At 54.1% G+C, this 17,307-nt stretch overlaps 7 protein-coding genes across 7 annotated transcripts; 6 read left to right on the forward strand and 1 right to left on the reverse strand.

Annotated features, from left to right (window-relative positions):
* Positions 1 to 394: 394 nt before the first annotated feature.
* On the forward strand, positions 395 to 2,255 carry BO95DRAFT_465296 (NADP-dependent isocitrate dehydrogenase; the record flags this gene model as incomplete). The annotated part of the gene is made up of 8 exons (XM_025589132.1): positions 395 to 457; positions 694 to 729; positions 818 to 828; positions 892 to 925; positions 982 to 1,120; positions 1,185 to 1,221; positions 1,278 to 1,774; positions 1,831 to 2,255. 8 exons carry the CDS (start codon positions 395 to 397, stop codon positions 2,253 to 2,255), a joined length of 1,242 nt encoding a protein of 413 aa, XP_025440692.1.
* Positions 2,256 to 2,974: 719 nt separating this feature from the next.
* On the forward strand, positions 2,975 to 4,645 carry BO95DRAFT_417240 (uncharacterized protein; the record flags this gene model as incomplete). The annotated part of the gene is made up of 6 exons (XM_025584408.1): positions 2,975 to 3,103; positions 3,158 to 3,194; positions 3,250 to 3,317; positions 3,399 to 3,772; positions 3,837 to 3,904; positions 3,999 to 4,645. The coding sequence occupies 6 exons, from the start codon at positions 2,975 to 2,977 to the stop codon at positions 4,412 to 4,414; spliced, it is 1,092 nt and encodes a 363-aa protein (XP_025440693.1). The 3' UTR covers positions 4,415 to 4,645.
* Positions 4,646 to 5,549: 904 nt separating this feature from the next.
* Positions 5,550 to 6,979, forward strand: BO95DRAFT_444522 (SRPBCC domain-containing protein). Its single transcript, XM_025586906.1, has one exon. It carries the CDS (start codon positions 5,678 to 5,680, stop codon positions 6,497 to 6,499), a length of 822 nt encoding a protein of 273 aa, XP_025440694.1. The 5' UTR covers positions 5,550 to 5,677; the 3' UTR covers positions 6,500 to 6,979.
* Positions 6,917 to 7,994, forward strand: BO95DRAFT_187751 (Nitroreductase). The gene has a single exon (XM_025580919.1). The coding sequence runs from the start codon at positions 7,135 to 7,137 to the stop codon at positions 7,753 to 7,755; it is 621 nt and encodes a 206-aa protein (XP_025440695.1). The 5' UTR covers positions 6,917 to 7,134; the 3' UTR covers positions 7,756 to 7,994.
* Positions 7,995 to 10,416: 2,422 nt separating this feature from the next.
* BO95DRAFT_454507 (protein kinase domain-containing protein) lies at positions 10,417 to 11,652 on the forward strand (the record flags this gene model as incomplete). The annotated part of the gene is made up of 1 exon (XM_025588266.1): positions 10,417 to 11,652. The coding sequence occupies one exon, from the start codon at positions 10,417 to 10,419 to the stop codon at positions 11,650 to 11,652; it is 1,236 nt and encodes a 411-aa protein (XP_025440696.1).
* A 1,298-nt stretch (positions 11,653 to 12,950) lies between these two features.
* Positions 12,951 to 14,945, reverse strand: BO95DRAFT_366770 (uncharacterized protein; the record flags this gene model as incomplete). The annotated part of the gene is made up of 2 exons (XM_025582761.1): positions 12,951 to 14,722; positions 14,786 to 14,945. The coding sequence occupies 2 exons, from the start codon at positions 14,943 to 14,945 to the stop codon at positions 12,951 to 12,953; spliced, it is 1,932 nt and encodes a 643-aa protein (XP_025440697.1).
* A 447-nt stretch (positions 14,946 to 15,392) lies between these two features.
* Positions 15,393 to 17,116, forward strand: BO95DRAFT_465302 (putative endosome-associated ubiquitin isopeptidase (AmsH); the record flags this gene model as incomplete). Its single annotated transcript, XM_025589133.1, has 2 exons — positions 15,393 to 15,542; positions 15,611 to 17,116. 2 exons carry the CDS (start codon positions 15,393 to 15,395, stop codon positions 17,114 to 17,116), a joined length of 1,656 nt encoding a protein of 551 aa, XP_025440698.1.
* Between the last annotated feature and the right edge of the window lie 191 nt (positions 17,117 to 17,307).

Below are 17,307 nucleotides of genomic sequence, written 5' to 3' on the forward strand. Positions count from 1 at the left end.
TCGCGAATTCCTTTACCCTAGTTTCCTCCAATTGTCCCTTCTACCGTTACCGAATTGCTAATCCGTGTGGGCAGTTTCCCCGGTTCCTCCCTCATCCCCCCCCCCTTTCCTCCCCAGATATTCGGAACAATTAACTGCGATGTCGTCTATCCGGTTCACTTCCGCTTTGGCGCGCCGTCCCATCGCCGCCGCCGTCGCTGCCCCTCCTCTGTCGGCCCCTCGTCGCTTACTTTCTTCTACCTCTTCCTTTTCTTCTCCTACTTCTTCTTCCTCTTCCTCTCTTGCCTCTGCCCGCTCTCTCAGATCGATTGCATCTGTCTCTCCCCGTGTCTCTACTACTGCTTCTCCCCGCTGGTCCGGTCTTTCTTCCATCAATTTGACTCAATCCCGCACCATGGCTACCGAATTCACCAAGATCAAGGTCAAGAACCCCGTCGTGGAGCTCGACGGTGATGAGGTATGTTGTTCCGGTCTGGTAGGACTTGCATGGGGGTCATTGCATAGCTTTATAGGCTGTGGTACCTCTGCGTCGGAGACAGGCGCGCCATGACGGCAAGGCGCACCTGAAAACGCGGGGCAGCATAGCCGCGGCTGCATTCTCCCATGCGGCCAAGGACCAATCTCTCCGACGATTCAGAGCATTGAAGAGTTCTGGATCGTGTATCGCTTGACATGTGCTAATATTGTTCCTAGATGACCCGTATCATCTGGAAGGAGATCAGAGAGAAGGTGAGTCTGCCTCGGCTGGGCCCTCCGGGGCAATGCTCTTACCCGTGATCTCCCGGAACTGCATGCTAACTTGGACCCGCTTCTATAGTTGATCCTGCCGTAAGTGACAATTCGTTCCGATCCGGAAGTATGAGACAGTCCAATTGAGACATGTGTGTCCAGTTACCTCGATATCGACCTCAAGTACTACGATCTTGTAAGCGCTTTCACCCGAATTATAACCAGTCACCAGCGACTGACATTCTCTTGCAGGGTCTTGAGTACCGTGATCAGACCGACGACAAGGTCACCGTCGAGGCCGCTGAGGCCATCAAGAAGTATGGTGTCGGTGTCAAGTGCGCCACCATCACTCCCGATGAGGCCCGTGTTGAGGAGTTCAAGCTGAAGAAGAGTATGTTGTGATTGTACCACTCGAGACTTCGGAATTAGGCTCGCTAACGAACCTTGTCCTGCAGTGTGGCTGTCCCCCAACGGCACCATCCGTAACATCCTGTAAGTTCTGAGTCACAAACAGGCCCATTCCTACCCTTGTACTGAAGATTCCTCAGCGGCGGTACCGTCTTCCGTGAGCCCATCATCATCCCCGCCATCCCCCGTCTTGTCCCCGGATGGACCAAGCCCATCATCATTGGCCGCCACGCTTTCGGTGACCAGTACCGTGCCACCGACCGCGTCATCCCCGGCCCCGGAAAGCTCGAGCTCGTCTACACCCCTGCCGGCGGTGAGGCTGAGACCATCAATGTCTACGACTTCCAGGGTGGTGGCATTGCCCAGACTCAGTACAACACTGATGAGTCCATCCGCGGATTCGCCCATGCCAGTTTCCAGATGGCCCTGCTCAAGGGTCTTCCTCTGTACATGAGCACCAAGAACACCATCCTGAAGAAGTACGATGGTCGCTTCAAGGACATCTTCCAGGAGATCTACGAGTCTACCTACCAGAAGGACTTCGAGGCCAAGAAGATCTGGTACGAGCACCGTCTCATTGACGACATGGTCGCCCAGATGATCAAGAGCGAGGGTGGCTTCGTCATGGCTCTCAAGAGTGAGTTCTCCGCACTTCATCTCGACGGACGTTACATGTACTAATCAGCTTTCCAGACTACGACGGTGATGTTCAGTCTGATATTGTCGCTCAGGGCTTCGGCTCCCTTGGTCTGATGACCTCCACTCTGGCCACCCCTACCGGTGAGGCTTTCGAGTCTGAGGCTGCCCACGGTACCGTGACTCGTCACTACCGCGAGCACCAGAAGGGCCGTGAGACCTCCACCAACCCCATTGCCTCTATCTTCGCCTGGACCCGTGGTCTGATCCAGCGTGGCAAGGTCGACGAGACCCCCGAGGTTGTGGCCTTCGCTGAGGAGCTCGAGAAGGCTTGCATTGACGTTGTCAACGAGGAGGGTATCATGACCAAGGACTTGGCTCTGGCCTGTGGCCGCAAGGAGCGCGAGGCCTGGGTCACCACCCGCGAGTACATGGCTGCCGTTGAGCGTCGCCTCAAGTCCAACCTTAAGGCTCGCCTGTAAATCCTTTCCTTGTTGCTTTTTTGAATATTGCTTAGCGTGCGGCTCATAAGGCTGGTTTGTGATTTTCTAGTTTTTGGATCGAAGGACGACATACCATGGTGACCATATTGTACAGTTCTGGGCTGGGAAGGAAGGGGCAATTGCACAAGCCCCCTGACCCGAATGCAACTTTCTAGCTGGAGTTTCTCCTGGACATTTGTATAAGCTCTGTCTCCGCGTTGTTCCTACACCTCCCATGTGTGATGATGAAAAATTATGTACATGCCAAACAAATAATGGAATATGCCTGCTGACAATTGCTTGTTCCACTCTGCTCTGCTCTTATTTTTGAGGAAACAGAAATTTCTTGGTTGTTGCAGCTACCAAGTCAAAAGCATCAAATCAATTCGGCCGGACTGGGCGATTCCGGCGATGACCGGCCGCCGAACCATGGATAACACCAGGCGGGAATGAGCTACGATTCACTTTCTTGAGCTTCCCCGCTGGTCCTTGACGCAAGTGAATATGGTTGTTACATGCACATTCTCCCCGCGTTACTGTGGGAGCTCGCCACTGTTGAAATGTTTAAATCTTGGCTTCTTCAACCACTGTACCTATTCCCACACGGCCTCACACGGCCACACACGAGCAGATTCAACGCACGGTAACGCACCGACTGCCACTGGAGACAGAGAGACTCTATGCGGCACTCGCAGTGATCGCGATCATCAAGCGGCACCATGTACGCTGTGCCCATTGCGGTCACCTTCCTCTCCTTGGCGTGCTTGGTGGTCGCGCTGCGTCTGTACACGCGGTTGCATATGGTTCGAACGCCTGGCCTGGATGACCTGCTGATCGTCCTTTCGCTGGTTGGTCCTCCTCTGGCATCTTGCACTGGATGTCTGAGCTAATGTGAAGCACAGGCGGCAGACATCGGGTTCTTCGCTTTCTTGATAGTTGGCACGAGCTCTCCTCATCGATTTTCGCTGGAAGGCCAGAAACTAATATTGAGCAGAGGTCCGCAATGGCTTAGCAGAGAACCAGGAACTTCTCAGTCCGAATACTATACGCAATCAACTCAGGGTAACCCACACACTCACACACACGAACCAGGTAACTGGATATCAACTTCATGGACGAAATCTGATCCGCAGGAATGAATAGGCTCTGTACATCACGATTCCACTCTACAACCTCAGTTTGACCCTGACCAAACTGTCGTTGATCTTCCTCTACAAACGTCTGTTTCCAACGAAGTACTACCAGATCATCCTGGCCGTCACCTTATTCTTCGTCATCGCCACGGGGATGTGGATGGTGTTCAGTGCGATTCTCTTCTGCATTCCCGTTCGGTCCTTCTGGGACACGTCGCTGCCTCGGACCTGTCTCCCAGAGGGCGTCGTATGGTGCCTGAACGCGGGATTCCAGATCTCGACCGACTTGCTGCTGGTCATCTTGCCGATGCCCGTGCTGGCCAAGCTGCAGATCCCCAAACGACAGAAGGTCGCACTGATTCTTATCTTCGCTCTGGGATTTTTGTTCGTCTACCTACCTTTTCTGCTGGTTGTCACCATCACTAATCTGGAACTTTGGAGTTCGTAGTGTATGCGCGATGAGCGTAATCCGGCTCACGACAATCGTCAAACTCATTCGTTCCCCAGACTTTACAGGTATAGTAGTGCCTTCTTTCTGTCCCGGCCATCAAGAGTCGAATTCCTTACTACGTGACGGAAGACCCAACCGAAACTAACTTCTGTGGACCAGAGGGCAACGGCCTCGCCGCAACATGGTCCTTCATCGAATGCAACGTCGCCATCATCTGCGCCTGCCTGCCGCCGCTCCGCCCCTTCATCATCCGCTTCTTCCCGCGCCTGATGCCCTCCCGCGCGCGCTCCTACCACCCGCGCGAGAAACCCTCCCGCCCCAGCGGCGGTGTCAGCATCGTCAGCCACGGGCACGGCAACCCCTTCGCGCCGTCCAGCACGAGCTACGTCACCAGCGTCGCGGGCACGTTCTCGATGGAGAGTCTGAGTCTGGGGGCGCAGCATCCGCAACCTGCGGACGCAGCAGCAGCGCATGGGATTCAGATTGTGCAGGAGCTGCGGTGGGATTCGTTTGCGGCGGAGGAGCGGCGGAAGTCCGTGCGGTTTGATGGGCTTGATCCGGTCACGGGGGTATGATCTGTTATGCCGTCGGTTTCTTGGAGTAGTTGTCATGGAATGGAGTTGGTTTATGGGTTGGTTCGATGATACCATTTTTTCCTGACGGGATTGAGGGGCTTGGTTGGTTCATGCGCAGGGAGTGAACTTGGGTGATGAGGTCTAGACTTATTTCTCTCTAATATTGGGAATCGGGGTGGGATGGTGGAAGTGGAACAAAGGCTCATAGATGCTTTACGGTAGATGTGCATTGGAACGGTTTGCTAGAGGCCGTCGTCGTTGACCGTCCACTAATCCAGAGGATTTCTCGGTGGCCTCAGACCTGGTAACTCTGTCCTTTCGGGCGTAGGCACACACACACTCTGATGCAATCGAATCCAGTCTGCGTTGGTGGAGGTTCACCGCTTGAGTTCCGTTAGGACATCTGATCTCTCGCAGATGATTGACGACCTCCATCTGGCTTCACCCCAAGATCAACTGTATATCCGCCATCTGCACCGCAAACATATCCCAACCCTATCCAATCCAAGAAACACCGCCTGTCCCCTCCCCAAATAGACAAAAGAAACCAACCCATATCTCAAGAGCAAGCATGCCAGCAAAAGTCCAATCAACCCCCTTTCCTACAGTGCCTCATCTTCCACCTAAACTTTCACTTCAATCTTACAGAAGAGAGTTCCCGCTAATGCAAGGACCCAGAGAAACCCCCTACACTGTCTGCATTTGGATGTGCAGTACGCAGTACAGCATGTAGGTAGGTAGGTACCCGATAGTCCAGTCCAGTCCATCCCGCAACACCGTTTGATTACGATCCGCAGGGTCTAGATTTTGAGGTGACCTGTTGCAGAAAGGAAGATGGAAACGAAATTGATTCACTAGTGAGACCCAGGCCTAGGCCAATTGAGAATGCTTATAAGGATCGACGGGGTTTATACTCTCTCGACTCCCGGAAAGTTTACTCCGTAGTTCGGACCGGAGGGGGAAGAGAGAGAGCTTGGCGGATAGGCTTAAGCTTAGGCTTGGATTGAATTGAATTGAATTTACCCGGCCGGGGGGCCTCGGGGAGCCGTTGAGGGTCGGGCGGTGTGTGGCTAGCTAGCTTGGCTGCGGCGGTAGTTAGTGGATTCTGCCTCCATCTACGTACGGGGTCATCAACAACACTTCATACAACTGCACCGACTTACATATATCAATGTCCATCTACTGACCATCCCGATAACAACACCCCTCATCACTAGCCCACTCACCCTGAATCTCAATATCCACAACCCAGCGAAACCAAAGATGTCCTCCTCCCCAATCCTCCACCTAACCAGCTCCATCCAGATCCACGCCCCCCTCGACACCGTCTGGTCCGCCCTCACAGACACCACCACCTGGGCCGAATGGAACCGCTTCGTGCCCGCCGTGACGATCCGCGAGCAGCCTTCTCCCCCTTCTCCCCTTGATGATGATGATCACCCTACACCCACAACCACAACCACACCCGCACCAGAAACAGAAACATCTCCTCCCACCATCGCTCAACCCTCCCAAACACCAACACCACCAACTGCTGCTGCTGCTGGTGGGGGTAGTGGTGGTACACTCCAAAAAGGCACCCGCATGACCTTCCACGTGAACATGCACCCCGCCGCCGCGTCCACGGCGCCGCAGTCTTTTCAGAATGTGGATAACCATGTCGGTCTCGTGGTGACGGAGGTCCTTCCGCCTTCGCCTGCTTCACACCCAGATAGCCAAGGGAAGGATGGGGATGGTAGTCCCGGGTCTACTTCTACAGCTACACCTACGGCAACCCGCCGAGCAAGAATCACCTGGGCGAACGATACCGCCTTCCAGGGCCGGGTGATGGCCGCGCTTCTGTCGGCGGAGAGGGTGCATGAGCTGGTGGAGCGGGAGGTTGTGGATGCCTCCTCTGGAAGTGTGAGGGTGGTGACGGAGGTGACGAATTGGGAGGTGCAGGAGGGGTATCTGGCGTATGTGGTCAAGTGGATGTTTGGGCGCCGGTTGGAGGAGAATTTCCGGTGCTGGGTGGAGGATTTGAAGGGTTTCGTGGAGCAGCAGCAGCAGGGGAAGATGGGTTTGGGGGGCGATGGGGATGCTTGAGGTGGTGTGGGGTGATATGAGGTGAAGGTGAAGGTGATCGGGGAGCGAGATGGTAAGTACGTCTTAGGGTAAGTGGGTAGGTAGGTATGTGGTAGGTTTTGTATATCAGGAACAGGGTCTGTAAAAGGCGCTCTGGGATACTTGACTTGGATGCTTGTCTGTGGTGACATCATGCTTGAAATCGGGCGGGTATACGTTTTGTCCTTGCTCTGTGGATGGTTGTTGAGCTCCAGGCTCCAACTTCTGCTCCAGCTGCAACTCCATCTCTCCCGGACATCCGTAAAGGTGGGGATAAACTGGCCAATGCAGCTTCCTGGCTGGTCCAAGCGGTCGACCAATTCGTATACTAATTCAACTACCACGATAGCACGGCGTCTAGTAATGCTATACGAAGTAAGCTTTGATTAAATCATATTATATCAGTTGAACCCTACCTCGTATTTGCTTGTTTACGACCAGCCCCCCCTGCTGTTCCAAAAATTTCTACTATCATCTCCGATGTCGCGTCATTTGCTGGCATGCCCTCACTACGCTGCGCTTGACCACGCTATAAATGCAGCTGGGCAGGGAAATCTGGAAAGTCACTCACGCAGATCTCTCCCTTCCCTGTCCTTCCACAAAACAAGAAAACCACCATGTCCGGCAGCTCCACCCTCCTAGCGGCCCTTGCTGGCCGACGCTCCTACTACGCCCTACGTCGCGAATCCCCCATCCCTGACTCCAAGATCCAATCGATTCTCAATCAGATCGTGCTGCAGACCCCCTCTGCCTTCAACTCTCAGACCACACGCATCCTGGTCCTGCTGAAACAGGAGCACGACAAGCTATGGGACATCGTCAAGGACTCCCTGCTCACTCGCATCGGGGCTGAGCGGTACCAGAAGACTGCGCCCAAGATCGACGGCTTCCGCGCCGCTTACGGCACGGTGCTCTTCTATGAGGATCAGACCGTGGTCGCAGACCATAAGGCCAAGTTCGCATCGTATGCGGAACACTTTGAGGCCTGGTCGGAACAGACCAGCGGCATGCATCAGTTGATTGCGTGGACGGCGCTCGAGACGGAAGGGTTTGGCGCCAACTTGCAACACTACAACCCCATCATCGACGATAAGGTCGCGAGCACCTTCGAGGTGCCTGCGCAGTGGAAGCTGCGGGCGCAATTGGTGTTTGGCGTGCCGGAGGGCGGACCACCACCGCCCAAGGAGAAGAAGCCCTTGGAGGAGCTCATTCGCGTGGTGGGAAATGACAGTAAATGAGGGGCAGCTCAACTGTGATGACTCGAAAGGGATCTATTTTTGGCGTGCGTCGAGGCGGGGTATCGGGGCATTGGGGCTTATCTGGTGTAAATAGTGTCCGTCATCCATAGACTTACTCTAGAGAAGGCAACGGGACGATCAGGAATGCAACTGATTTGATGGTTGAGAGTGTGATATGCTCGAGTAGCTATCGCAGACATGGGGTTGGCGACCGTTAGCCTTGGCATGGGGCTGTGTTCCCGTAGATCTGGATTGCGGTGCTCTCTGTCCGAAAGCCACAAGTGACTTGTAAGTTGTAACCGAACCAGAGTGCGCGATGCGCCATCGTGGTTGCTTGTTACTCCATCCCTGCTGCGGCAAAAGGCCGCCAATTCTCCTTGAGGCGAAACTCGTCTGGTGATCTGGGAGCGTCTAACTTACGTATTGTATATCGGGGACAGGAAAGATATGGATTGATTTTTTTAAGTGTCTGCTGGAATCAGTGCGTGGCCTTGACACCACATCGGTCGGTCTTGCGGCCGAGATTGGTTTGGACCAATACCCTGAGTATCGCATTTTGAGCGAGATCACAGGCAGTGGAACAGTGGATACAGTTCGATGGCGGGCATGAATCTCTCCGGGCCAGGTCGTTCTGCTTCCCCATTGTTTTTGGTGACCCAGAAAACAAGTCCGCCCAACCTACCGTGTTGGGAAGGGCGGGTGGAGCGCGTTTAATGGCGGCCAATTTCCATGAGTCCATGGCAGATGAGGACCCACGTGGGGGTGGAGATTGGCTGTCGAAGCCGACCACTTCCATTGATCATTCGGCGGCAATAGACAGGCCTCGAACGGAGGGATGGGTCGGGTGGTCGCAAGGAGATACTGGATGGGGAGGGAAGGAAGTCATTTGTCTCCTCTTTCTCTTCGAAGGCTCATATGAAATCTTGTAAGCACACGACTGCCGGGGAAGGCACTGTGCAGATGCGCGGTAGGGACGGAGATTGGATGGTCTGCAGGTGAGAGGGTAGCGTGCAGAGGATAGAGCAGTCGGAGGTCGAAGCGCAGGCCGGGGGGCGTCGAGATAAGATCCCTGGGTTGGGCCGAATGGAAACAAGCAAGCACTGATACTGGTCGGACACTATTAACGATACTATTGGAACAATCGTTCAACCATTCGGATCCTTCCTCCTGTCATTGTCATGCGGGCTTTTGGTCTGCTTTTATGCCACCGTTCCCGACGAGTAGACTAGTGCAATTGTCGCAGGTTCAAGGGTGTTCGTCATGGCGTCTGCGGTGGAAAGCCGAAAAAGAAAGGGATCAGCAGCAGATGAATAATAAAAAAGCGAAGCATTGAGGAGGGAAGGAGGAGATTTGACAGCGGTTCAAGGTGGAGTGGAGAGGGAGAGGGAGAGGGAATGAGGACGGACGAACTGCACGAAATGCTCCCTCTTCGTCTCCACCGGATTTACCCAATCCAGCCAGCCGTCGAATCCGAATGAGGTATAGTGTCCGTGGATGTACTTCTCCTGGTCGTTTTTTTCGGTCATTTTCGGTCTTTTTCCGTTCATTGTTCGATACTCACGGCCACTTCCGGTGGCCTCCAGCAGGAGTCCAGGTACAAATGAGGTACAGTCTCGTATTCTGAGTTGATCCTCGGAACGGAGTAGTTCAAAACTCATCTTCATACCTAGAAGAGTGAAGACTGAAGAGAGTGAATTCCCAACTTCTCCATACTCTATAGTTATCCCGAGTCACACAGCACAGTCTGCAACAATTGCGGGAAAAATAGACCCAATAGACCCAATAGACCCAATAGAACCATGTGGGGAGCCGGACCCTCTCGACTTCTTTACGCCTTTTCGTCTTTTTCTCTTAGTCTACTTTATCTCTATGTGACGGTAACGGTAGCAGTTGCAATCCAATCAATCAATCAACCAATCTATCTATTGTCGAGGGACGCGCGGTGACAGAGGAATCGATTGACTCTGCCTCGTCTGTTGCGGCCATGGTTCTGCCATCACAATTAAGCTCCTTCTTTCCCCGGTCGATCCTCTCTTTTTTTTTTTTCCCTTTCCCTTGACTTCCTACGAATAATAATAATATTAATTTGCTTCTCTTCTTTTTCTTTTCTTTTGCCTCTTGAACTTATTTTCCTCTTCTCTCTTCTCTCTATCCAATTCCCATTTTCCCTCAGTCCTTCATTCCTCCGATGATGCCTATCCAACCTCCTTCGAATCAATCCTTGCAATTACTTGACTTCCTCTGATCGCCAACACTTGATGCTAAAGTGACTCATTCCGTAAACTTCTCCTTGGAATCATTCCAACAGTTCTTCATTTGACTTTCCTTGGACCCCCCGACGTCATCTCGACGAGATCGCCACCAGTCATCTTCCGCCAAATCTATAGCACTGCAGCCTATAACTTCTCCATCAGCCCCATCTCTGCAGTATCTGCAGAACTATACAAGAAGAGGGTCTTCCTCTTATCTATCTACCACCGACTCTCTCCTGATTCTACACCGAAGCTATATATACACTCAACATTTCCTCAAGTTTCCCCCATCTGGCGGGTTCAGATAGTGATCCATCCGAGCCGCCGCTTTTGCCGGATCCTTCGCATTCGGATCTCTGCCTCTTCAACTGCGACCACAGAAGAAAAGCTCACTAAAGATTATTTCGTCATGGCGATCACGCACATGCCTGTTCGGCTTTCCGTGCGTACTCAGCATGAGTGTGAACATACTCCTCACTCGACCGTGCTGCGTGGACTTACTCCCCCGGTAACGCCCACCATCGACGATGACAGTCTCTCCGGCAGCGAGGTTACCGTGCATTCCAATACCTCCAGCCCCTTTCTCTCCCCGGTGGATGCCAAACCGGAGAAACTTGACGAGGAAATCTCCGATACCAAGCACTTTACCGACGATCTCGAGTACCACTACGACCCGAAGGGACGCGCGGTCGAATTTGGCCGTGGCGTCTGGAGCGTTGTGTACAAAGCGTCCTCTTTTCCCGCCGTCAAATCGGGTTTTTTGACCCCTCCGAGTTCCCCAGCCGTCAAAGGCCGGGTGGTGGCTGTCAAGTCGCCTGTGAGGCGGGATGCGCATTCCGTCCTTGATGCTGAAGCCCGCGCATTGACCCGGATCAGCCGCATAGCAGGCGCGGAGAACCATGTCGTGCCCTTCCATGGGTACATCTCCGAGTCGCATTCCATTGTCATGTCCGCCGTGCCGCTGGCGCTGTCGACCTACCTTCAGGACAAGGCCGCCATCGCACAAAAGACCCGATCCACGCAGACCATGTTCGACCCGGTTCAAGGCATGGCCCATTGGCACGTCTTGGCCGAAAAGCTCATTGCTGGCTTGGCCTGGCTGCACAGTGGTCCGCAGATGGTGCATGGTGATATCAAACCCCACAATATCCTGCTGCGATTACGTTCACCCAGTGGCCAGGATCTCGACTTGGAGTCGGACTCATTCCCATACGAGCCGCTCTTTGCCGATTTTTCGTCTGCGCACCCGATTGCCAGCCCCTCCTCACCCGAACAGTGCAGCATGGGCACAGCCCTAACCGCGCTCACGCCGCCATTCGCGGCCCCGGAATTACTCTGTGTCTCCTCCTTGACGTCACCGGACGTCGCGCCCACTCCCGAATCTGATGTCTTTTCCCTTGCCGTCAGTCTTCTCGCCGCAGCCACTGGCGATCTTCTTCTCTACCCAGGTGCCAGCAATTTGCAGCGCCTGGCCATGGCTCGCGAGGGCCATCGGGTGATCGACTTCGCCCGCTCGGGCCCTAATGGTTCGCGCGTTCCTCGCGCGGGAATTGTCGAGCAGATTATTAAGCCTGCCATCGCCAAGGATCCGAGTCAGCGCATCCACCCGGATGACTGGCTGCACCTCACTGAATCCGTTCACTGATGATGCCTCGGTCACATCCTCCATCGGACAACCGTCATCTTCATCGGTCTTTTTCAATGGACCGCCGGTCATTTCTTGATTCTCTTCGGCCATTCTTACTTTTTCCCTTTCATTTTCACTCTTCTCTTTCTTCTTCCTTTGACTTGTTGACTTGGCCAGATAACCTTCTTCACTTCTCTTCTTCTGCCATACTTCCTTCCTCAACATTTTCCCCCACTTCTTCCCTTCGCGGCATTTTCACCAGCGCCTACGATCGTCCTAATCTCTTTCCACTTTCTATTCGACCATACAAACTATAAAAGATACCCTGTTTTAGATTTTAGATTCGCAAGGTCGACGATACATTCCGATCTTCGCGCCAACTTTTTTTTGGTTCTCTTTTTTTATATTACCTTCACCTATTATTGGCAGCTCTTGGTTCTTCGGGTACCCTGTTCCCATCATTCGCTAATATGTACTATTCATGATTCCATCTTGTCTATGGAAATATACTTCCCCTCGCGGAGGGGTCGCTTTTTCGATTCCTTTTCTCTATTGGTATTGTAGTCTAATTCTATGAGGTGGCGATGCCAAGTCGTCATTTTGTACAAAAGCCCGTTCTTCCATGCCAGTCACCCCCCGTTGGAGGCTGCTGTGCAGTGCGGACCGCGACAACATTTATAGACCGTAGCCACAACAGTATATAGATGCGTAGATTCACTGGGCTGATATATCTATCACCGGTAAATAGGAAACCATATATAGAGAAATCTAGCGGGTGTGGTGATCCGCCTAGTCTCTGCAAGGTGCTGCTCCCCAGCCAGCCCGCCTGGGGCCGGGTGAGGGGCAACTCGAGTCTGCCTGCGTCCTCCGGACACAAGCCGGAGAAGACCTTTCGGCCATTATCCCTAATCTTGAAAATTAGATTTCCACGGCAAGTTCTTGGTTTGTGCGGAACGAAAGCCCGCAGAGTTCCGAGAGCATTCAGGTTTTGCTCTGGAGTCGATTGTGGGTTGGATTATGTTTTGAGAAAGGCGAGAGTGTCGATGAGGGGAGAATGATCTTTTCTCGTAAGAATGAAGAGATCCCATGTCAAGTATATCCACCAAAGGTATGCCGCGGGCCAATCGGTCGACCAGGTTCGGGGATGGTGTGGTGACGGGTCGAGAAGATATTTATACAGTATAGTATACAAGGGATCGATGTGTGAGGGTCCGCAATAGTCGCAATACCTCTTGCTCGCGTACTCTCTTTTTCTTTATTTTGTTGGTTGATCTTCGTTGGTGCTTTTCTATTTCCCAGACGCTGCAAGAGCGAACTCAGTTGAGCCTCTTGCCCTTGGTAAGATGAGCCCCCAGTCGGGAACCCGTCAATGTGGCGCCGAGGGCGCGAGCGAGCGACCGGATCGACTGACGGTGTTCGTAGTGCGAGTACTCGATGCAGATGTCCCATAGCACCGGGCAAGGGATGATGTGCACGCGCACGTCGCTGACGTCGTAGTCAAGGTTCTCCTGGAAGCACATGGCGGGGTCCAGCTGCTGCTGCGCCGCGGCGCCGTTGTTGTCGGCGGCGCCGGCGCCGGCGCCGGCACTGGGTTCGGCGATGAGGGTCTTGGGCAGGGCGTCGAAATCCGGCTTCGGGGTGCGGACGGTGTGCTGCACCAGGCCGGGGATCGCGCGCACGCAGTCATTGATTGATCGGCCGGGGAACACCAATGGTAGCATCTCGCCGAGGGTGAGATCGGTGCGGCCGCGATACAGGGAGAGGGTGAGGATTTCGAAGAGGTCGGCGGCGGTGGCGCGCGTCGCGGGGTCAAGGGAGAAGAGTTTGCGCGCCACGGGCGAGTTCGGGTCCGGTTCGAAATAGAGGATGCTGCGCTTTTCGTCCCGCGGGTACGTCTCGTTGTCCTGCATGCGTAGCGGCTCAAAGGGCCGGCGGTCCCAGTGCAGTAGGGCCGCCCTGTCGTCGGAAGCCCGGGAGCGCATGTCGTCTAGCGTATGTCGTAGCGAGGGCCGCCATTTGGTCTGGACTTTTTTGTAATCGGCGTCGATGACTTGCTTCAAGGAGGCGATTTCAGAAAGGAGCGGCTCGAAGTCGGCGCGCGTGGTTGTCGGGCGCGCGGCCAAGCGGGCCACGCTCTTGTACAGCTCATCCAGCTGCATCAATTTCTCGACAATGAGTCTGTTGAGGCCGTTCGCTCGGTGTTCTGAGTTGATCCGAGTGATTGCGCGACCGCGGACCTTTCTGGCTGCTTTGTAATCCGGCGAACTCGGTGACATCTTGTCAATCCTTTCGATTTCCTCCAGCAGCTGCGAATGGAGCTCGCTCCGAATGCGGGGCTCGTAGCGATGCTTTTCGGGGTCACGAGAAAGATGGGAGAAGTCCGGCGTGGGGGTTATAGGGGATGGCTCACGGCCCGGAATAGGCAGGAAACCGTTGGCCGATGCTTGTTCTGTGACACGGATGCGTTCCTCTTCAGCGTACTTGACACCCTTTACGTTGGCCCAAAAGCAAAGCTCGTCGTGTGTGGCAACCGTGACGTTGTGCAAAGCGACGTTCTCAGTCAAAATCGCGGCGCGTTTGCGGTCGCCGGGCTCGTGGGGGATTACGCCGCTAGAATCATCCTGAGGCAGTACAGCCAACAGGCGGACGGCACCGTATGAGTGCAAGCCTTTTTGCCATAGACAGGCTTCCATAAAGGAAGAGATCCATCGGGTTGTAGTCATGTGGTCTTTCGGCGAGGGCGGGCGCGTCAAGTTGGCGACCACCAGCAAGTTGGAATTGCAAGGTAGTGCCCCGCTGGTATCGGCATTCTCAGGACCCTGCTCAGGAAAATGTTCTTTCAAAAGCTCATCCCAGGCGGAGAAGGAACGAGGGTTTGTGTCAAGCAATTTGTAGCCCTCTCCCGCCTCGGTTAGAGGCTCCAGGAACTTTTGCCAGAGTTTTAAGTCCGGCTCCAACATAACATGTCGGCGCGGACGAAGGAACTCGTTGACTTTCGATGAGAAGAGTCCGCAACCTGGCCATAGGTCGAGAATATCCGTGGGTGCATTGCGGCGAAGGAAAGGTGCGAGGCGCTGCATAACGTGGACTAGAAACACTCCATGATTAGCGCCGACTGGTACCTTACGGGTCGAGTGAAGGCGCAACTAACCACCAAGCTCTTCACTGACTATTTCCGGCCTCATCACTTGGCGTTTCAATCGATTCTTATGGAGATGATCGAAAATAGCAGTAGCCATGGGAAAGTTAGAGTCAGGGATCCATCGCTCTCCTCTCACCGACGAAATTTTCGCAGTTCGTCTTGCACCCATTGCCACCGACTCGACCGGGAATTTTGTCGCCATTTTCGAAGGTGTTAAGGCGATAGTAGCACAAGTGCCTAAGCCGAGTGCTCATCGCCAGAATGGGCGTAACGATGCTGGTTGTGAAAGTGGAGGGAGGTTATGCAGAGCAGGGACAAAAAGAGTGAAGAGTGAAGAGTGAAGAGTGAAGAGTGAAGAGTGAAGAGCGCGGGCGTGATTTGTAGAAGTGCGGCGGAGGTTCCGCTCGCCGCAGCTTTAAGCTCCTCACCCACTAATCTCCTCCGGCATTCACGCCGCTGCCTCTTCCGCCTCTCCTCCTCTATCCCTCCCTCCAAACATCCTTCTGTGGCAACCGAGCCGGAAGGAGTATGAACCACAATCCGGATCATTTCTCCAAAGCTCAACCACTCGTTGACCCTCGTTTATTGTAATACCAAGGACAGACGCTCGGTCAAGATGACCGCTCATCTGCCCCCAACAGCCGGTGCGGGGGTTTCACCTCCACAGAGCGTCGAGTCGATCACTCGCTTGGCTCAGGATTACGAATACAACCCTTCCATTCCCTTACGGTACTGGCTACGGACAGCCTCGACACTCATTAGAGAGGTACGGTATTCTTTTGACTATGCTAGCGCCGAACTAATACTAACACAACCTCCCCCCGTTGTTGGCAGGCTCGCATCTACGAACGAGAACAACATGAGGAACAAGCGTACCTTCTACTGTTTAGACATGCTCAGCTCGTGCTGGTTCATCTAGCTGAGCATCCGGAGGCCAAGGATGAGAGTAATCGCAAAGCCTTGGTGGAGGCGGAGAAACAGGTCAAACGAAACCTGAAGGTTCTCGAGACCCTGAAGCCTCGCATAACCAAACGCTACGAACGTTACCTCCAGTTGATGCGCGAACGGCAACACCGCGCCTCGGTCACAGCCGTCCCTGCATCTCCAGACATTCGGCGACAACTGCCCCAAGATCCTGCGCTAGCCGGTGTTGCAAAGCCCTTGGAGGCTGGAGAGAATCGCGACCTGGCCGTGAAGCTGGCCCGCACGGAGATCAGTCGCAGAGCCACGGTTCGCAAGGCCATACGCCAGGCTGGTATTTCTCCAGAGGAGGAGCAGACTCGTCGTGCAGCCGGAGTCTGGGGTGATTGGGAACATGCTTTACGCAAGGATGCTGACGATGACTTGAGCCAACGGATTCACAATGTGCGACTGAGGATGGAGGGTGGTCCGCAGGCGGAGCTTTCTGCGCCGGGTAACAATAAACATACAACGTCGTCCCGTCCAGCTGCACCAGGCAGCAGCGCGACCTACAAATATCCGAGTGTTCCCCGTCAACGGCCTGCTGATATTGCCTCCACCTCCGTTCAAAAAGAGCTGCATGGTCTCTTTCCGCCTGCTCCAGGGGTCCCCGCACTGCCCCCTAAAGAACTGCCCCAGGACCATGGACTGGACGAAAGGTCAGCGCCTCCGCCTCGTCCGGATAAGCGCTCTCCAATTTCCACACCGGCATTGGCACCGGCAGTTCCTGCCAAGGTACGGCCAAAGTCGGATAGTGAGACGCGCACCGACCTAGATCCGTCCAGCTTCACTTTCAAGCCGTCTGCCTACCTGGAAAATGGCACGCCATTGCGGACTTTGTTCCTCCCGCCCGAGCTACGGACACATTTCCTGTCCCTGGCCGCACCGAATACACAACGCAACCTGGAGACATGTGGGATACTGTGCGGTACATTGATCTCGAATGCCTTATTCGTGTCGCGGCTTTTGATCCCAGAGCAGACCGCCACGTCAGATACGTGTGAGACAGTGAACGAGACAGCCATCTTCGACTATTGTGACTCGGAGGATCTAATGGTGCTGGGCTGGATTCACACACACCCAACCCAGACATGTTTCATGAGCTCACGCGATCTACACACCCATTGTGGATACCAGGTAATGCTTCCGGAGAGCATAGCGATCGTATGCGCGCCGAGTAAGATGCCAGACTGGGGTGTTTTCCGATTGACCGACCCCCCGGGATTGAAGACAGTGCTTAATTGCACGCAGCCGGGCTTGTTCCATCCTCATGGGGAGGCCAATATCTATACTGACGCTCTTCGCCCTGGGCACGTGTTTGAAGCCAAGGGCTTGGAGTTCGAGACCGTCGATCTGCGTCCCAATGGGTCCAACTTTTAAGATGCATCATCTAGCGAATAAGCCTATATTGAAGAAGTTTGAGTTTTCAAAGATACATTGTTTAGGAGTGTTGTGGTTGGGTGCCGATCGTCGGCCTGTAAGATTGAGACCCAGCCCAGATAGGCTAGTTTAGTGTCTTGCAGTGGCAGTGGCAGCCCGGGCCCAGCCGACTTGTTGTCATCGAACTCATC

This window comes from Aspergillus brunneoviolaceus (genome assembly GCF_003184695.1).
Source record: "Aspergillus brunneoviolaceus CBS 621.78 unplaced genomic scaffold BO95scaffold_47, whole genome shotgun sequence".
NCBI lineage: Eukaryota > Fungi > Ascomycota > Eurotiomycetes > Eurotiales > Aspergillaceae > Aspergillus > Aspergillus brunneoviolaceus.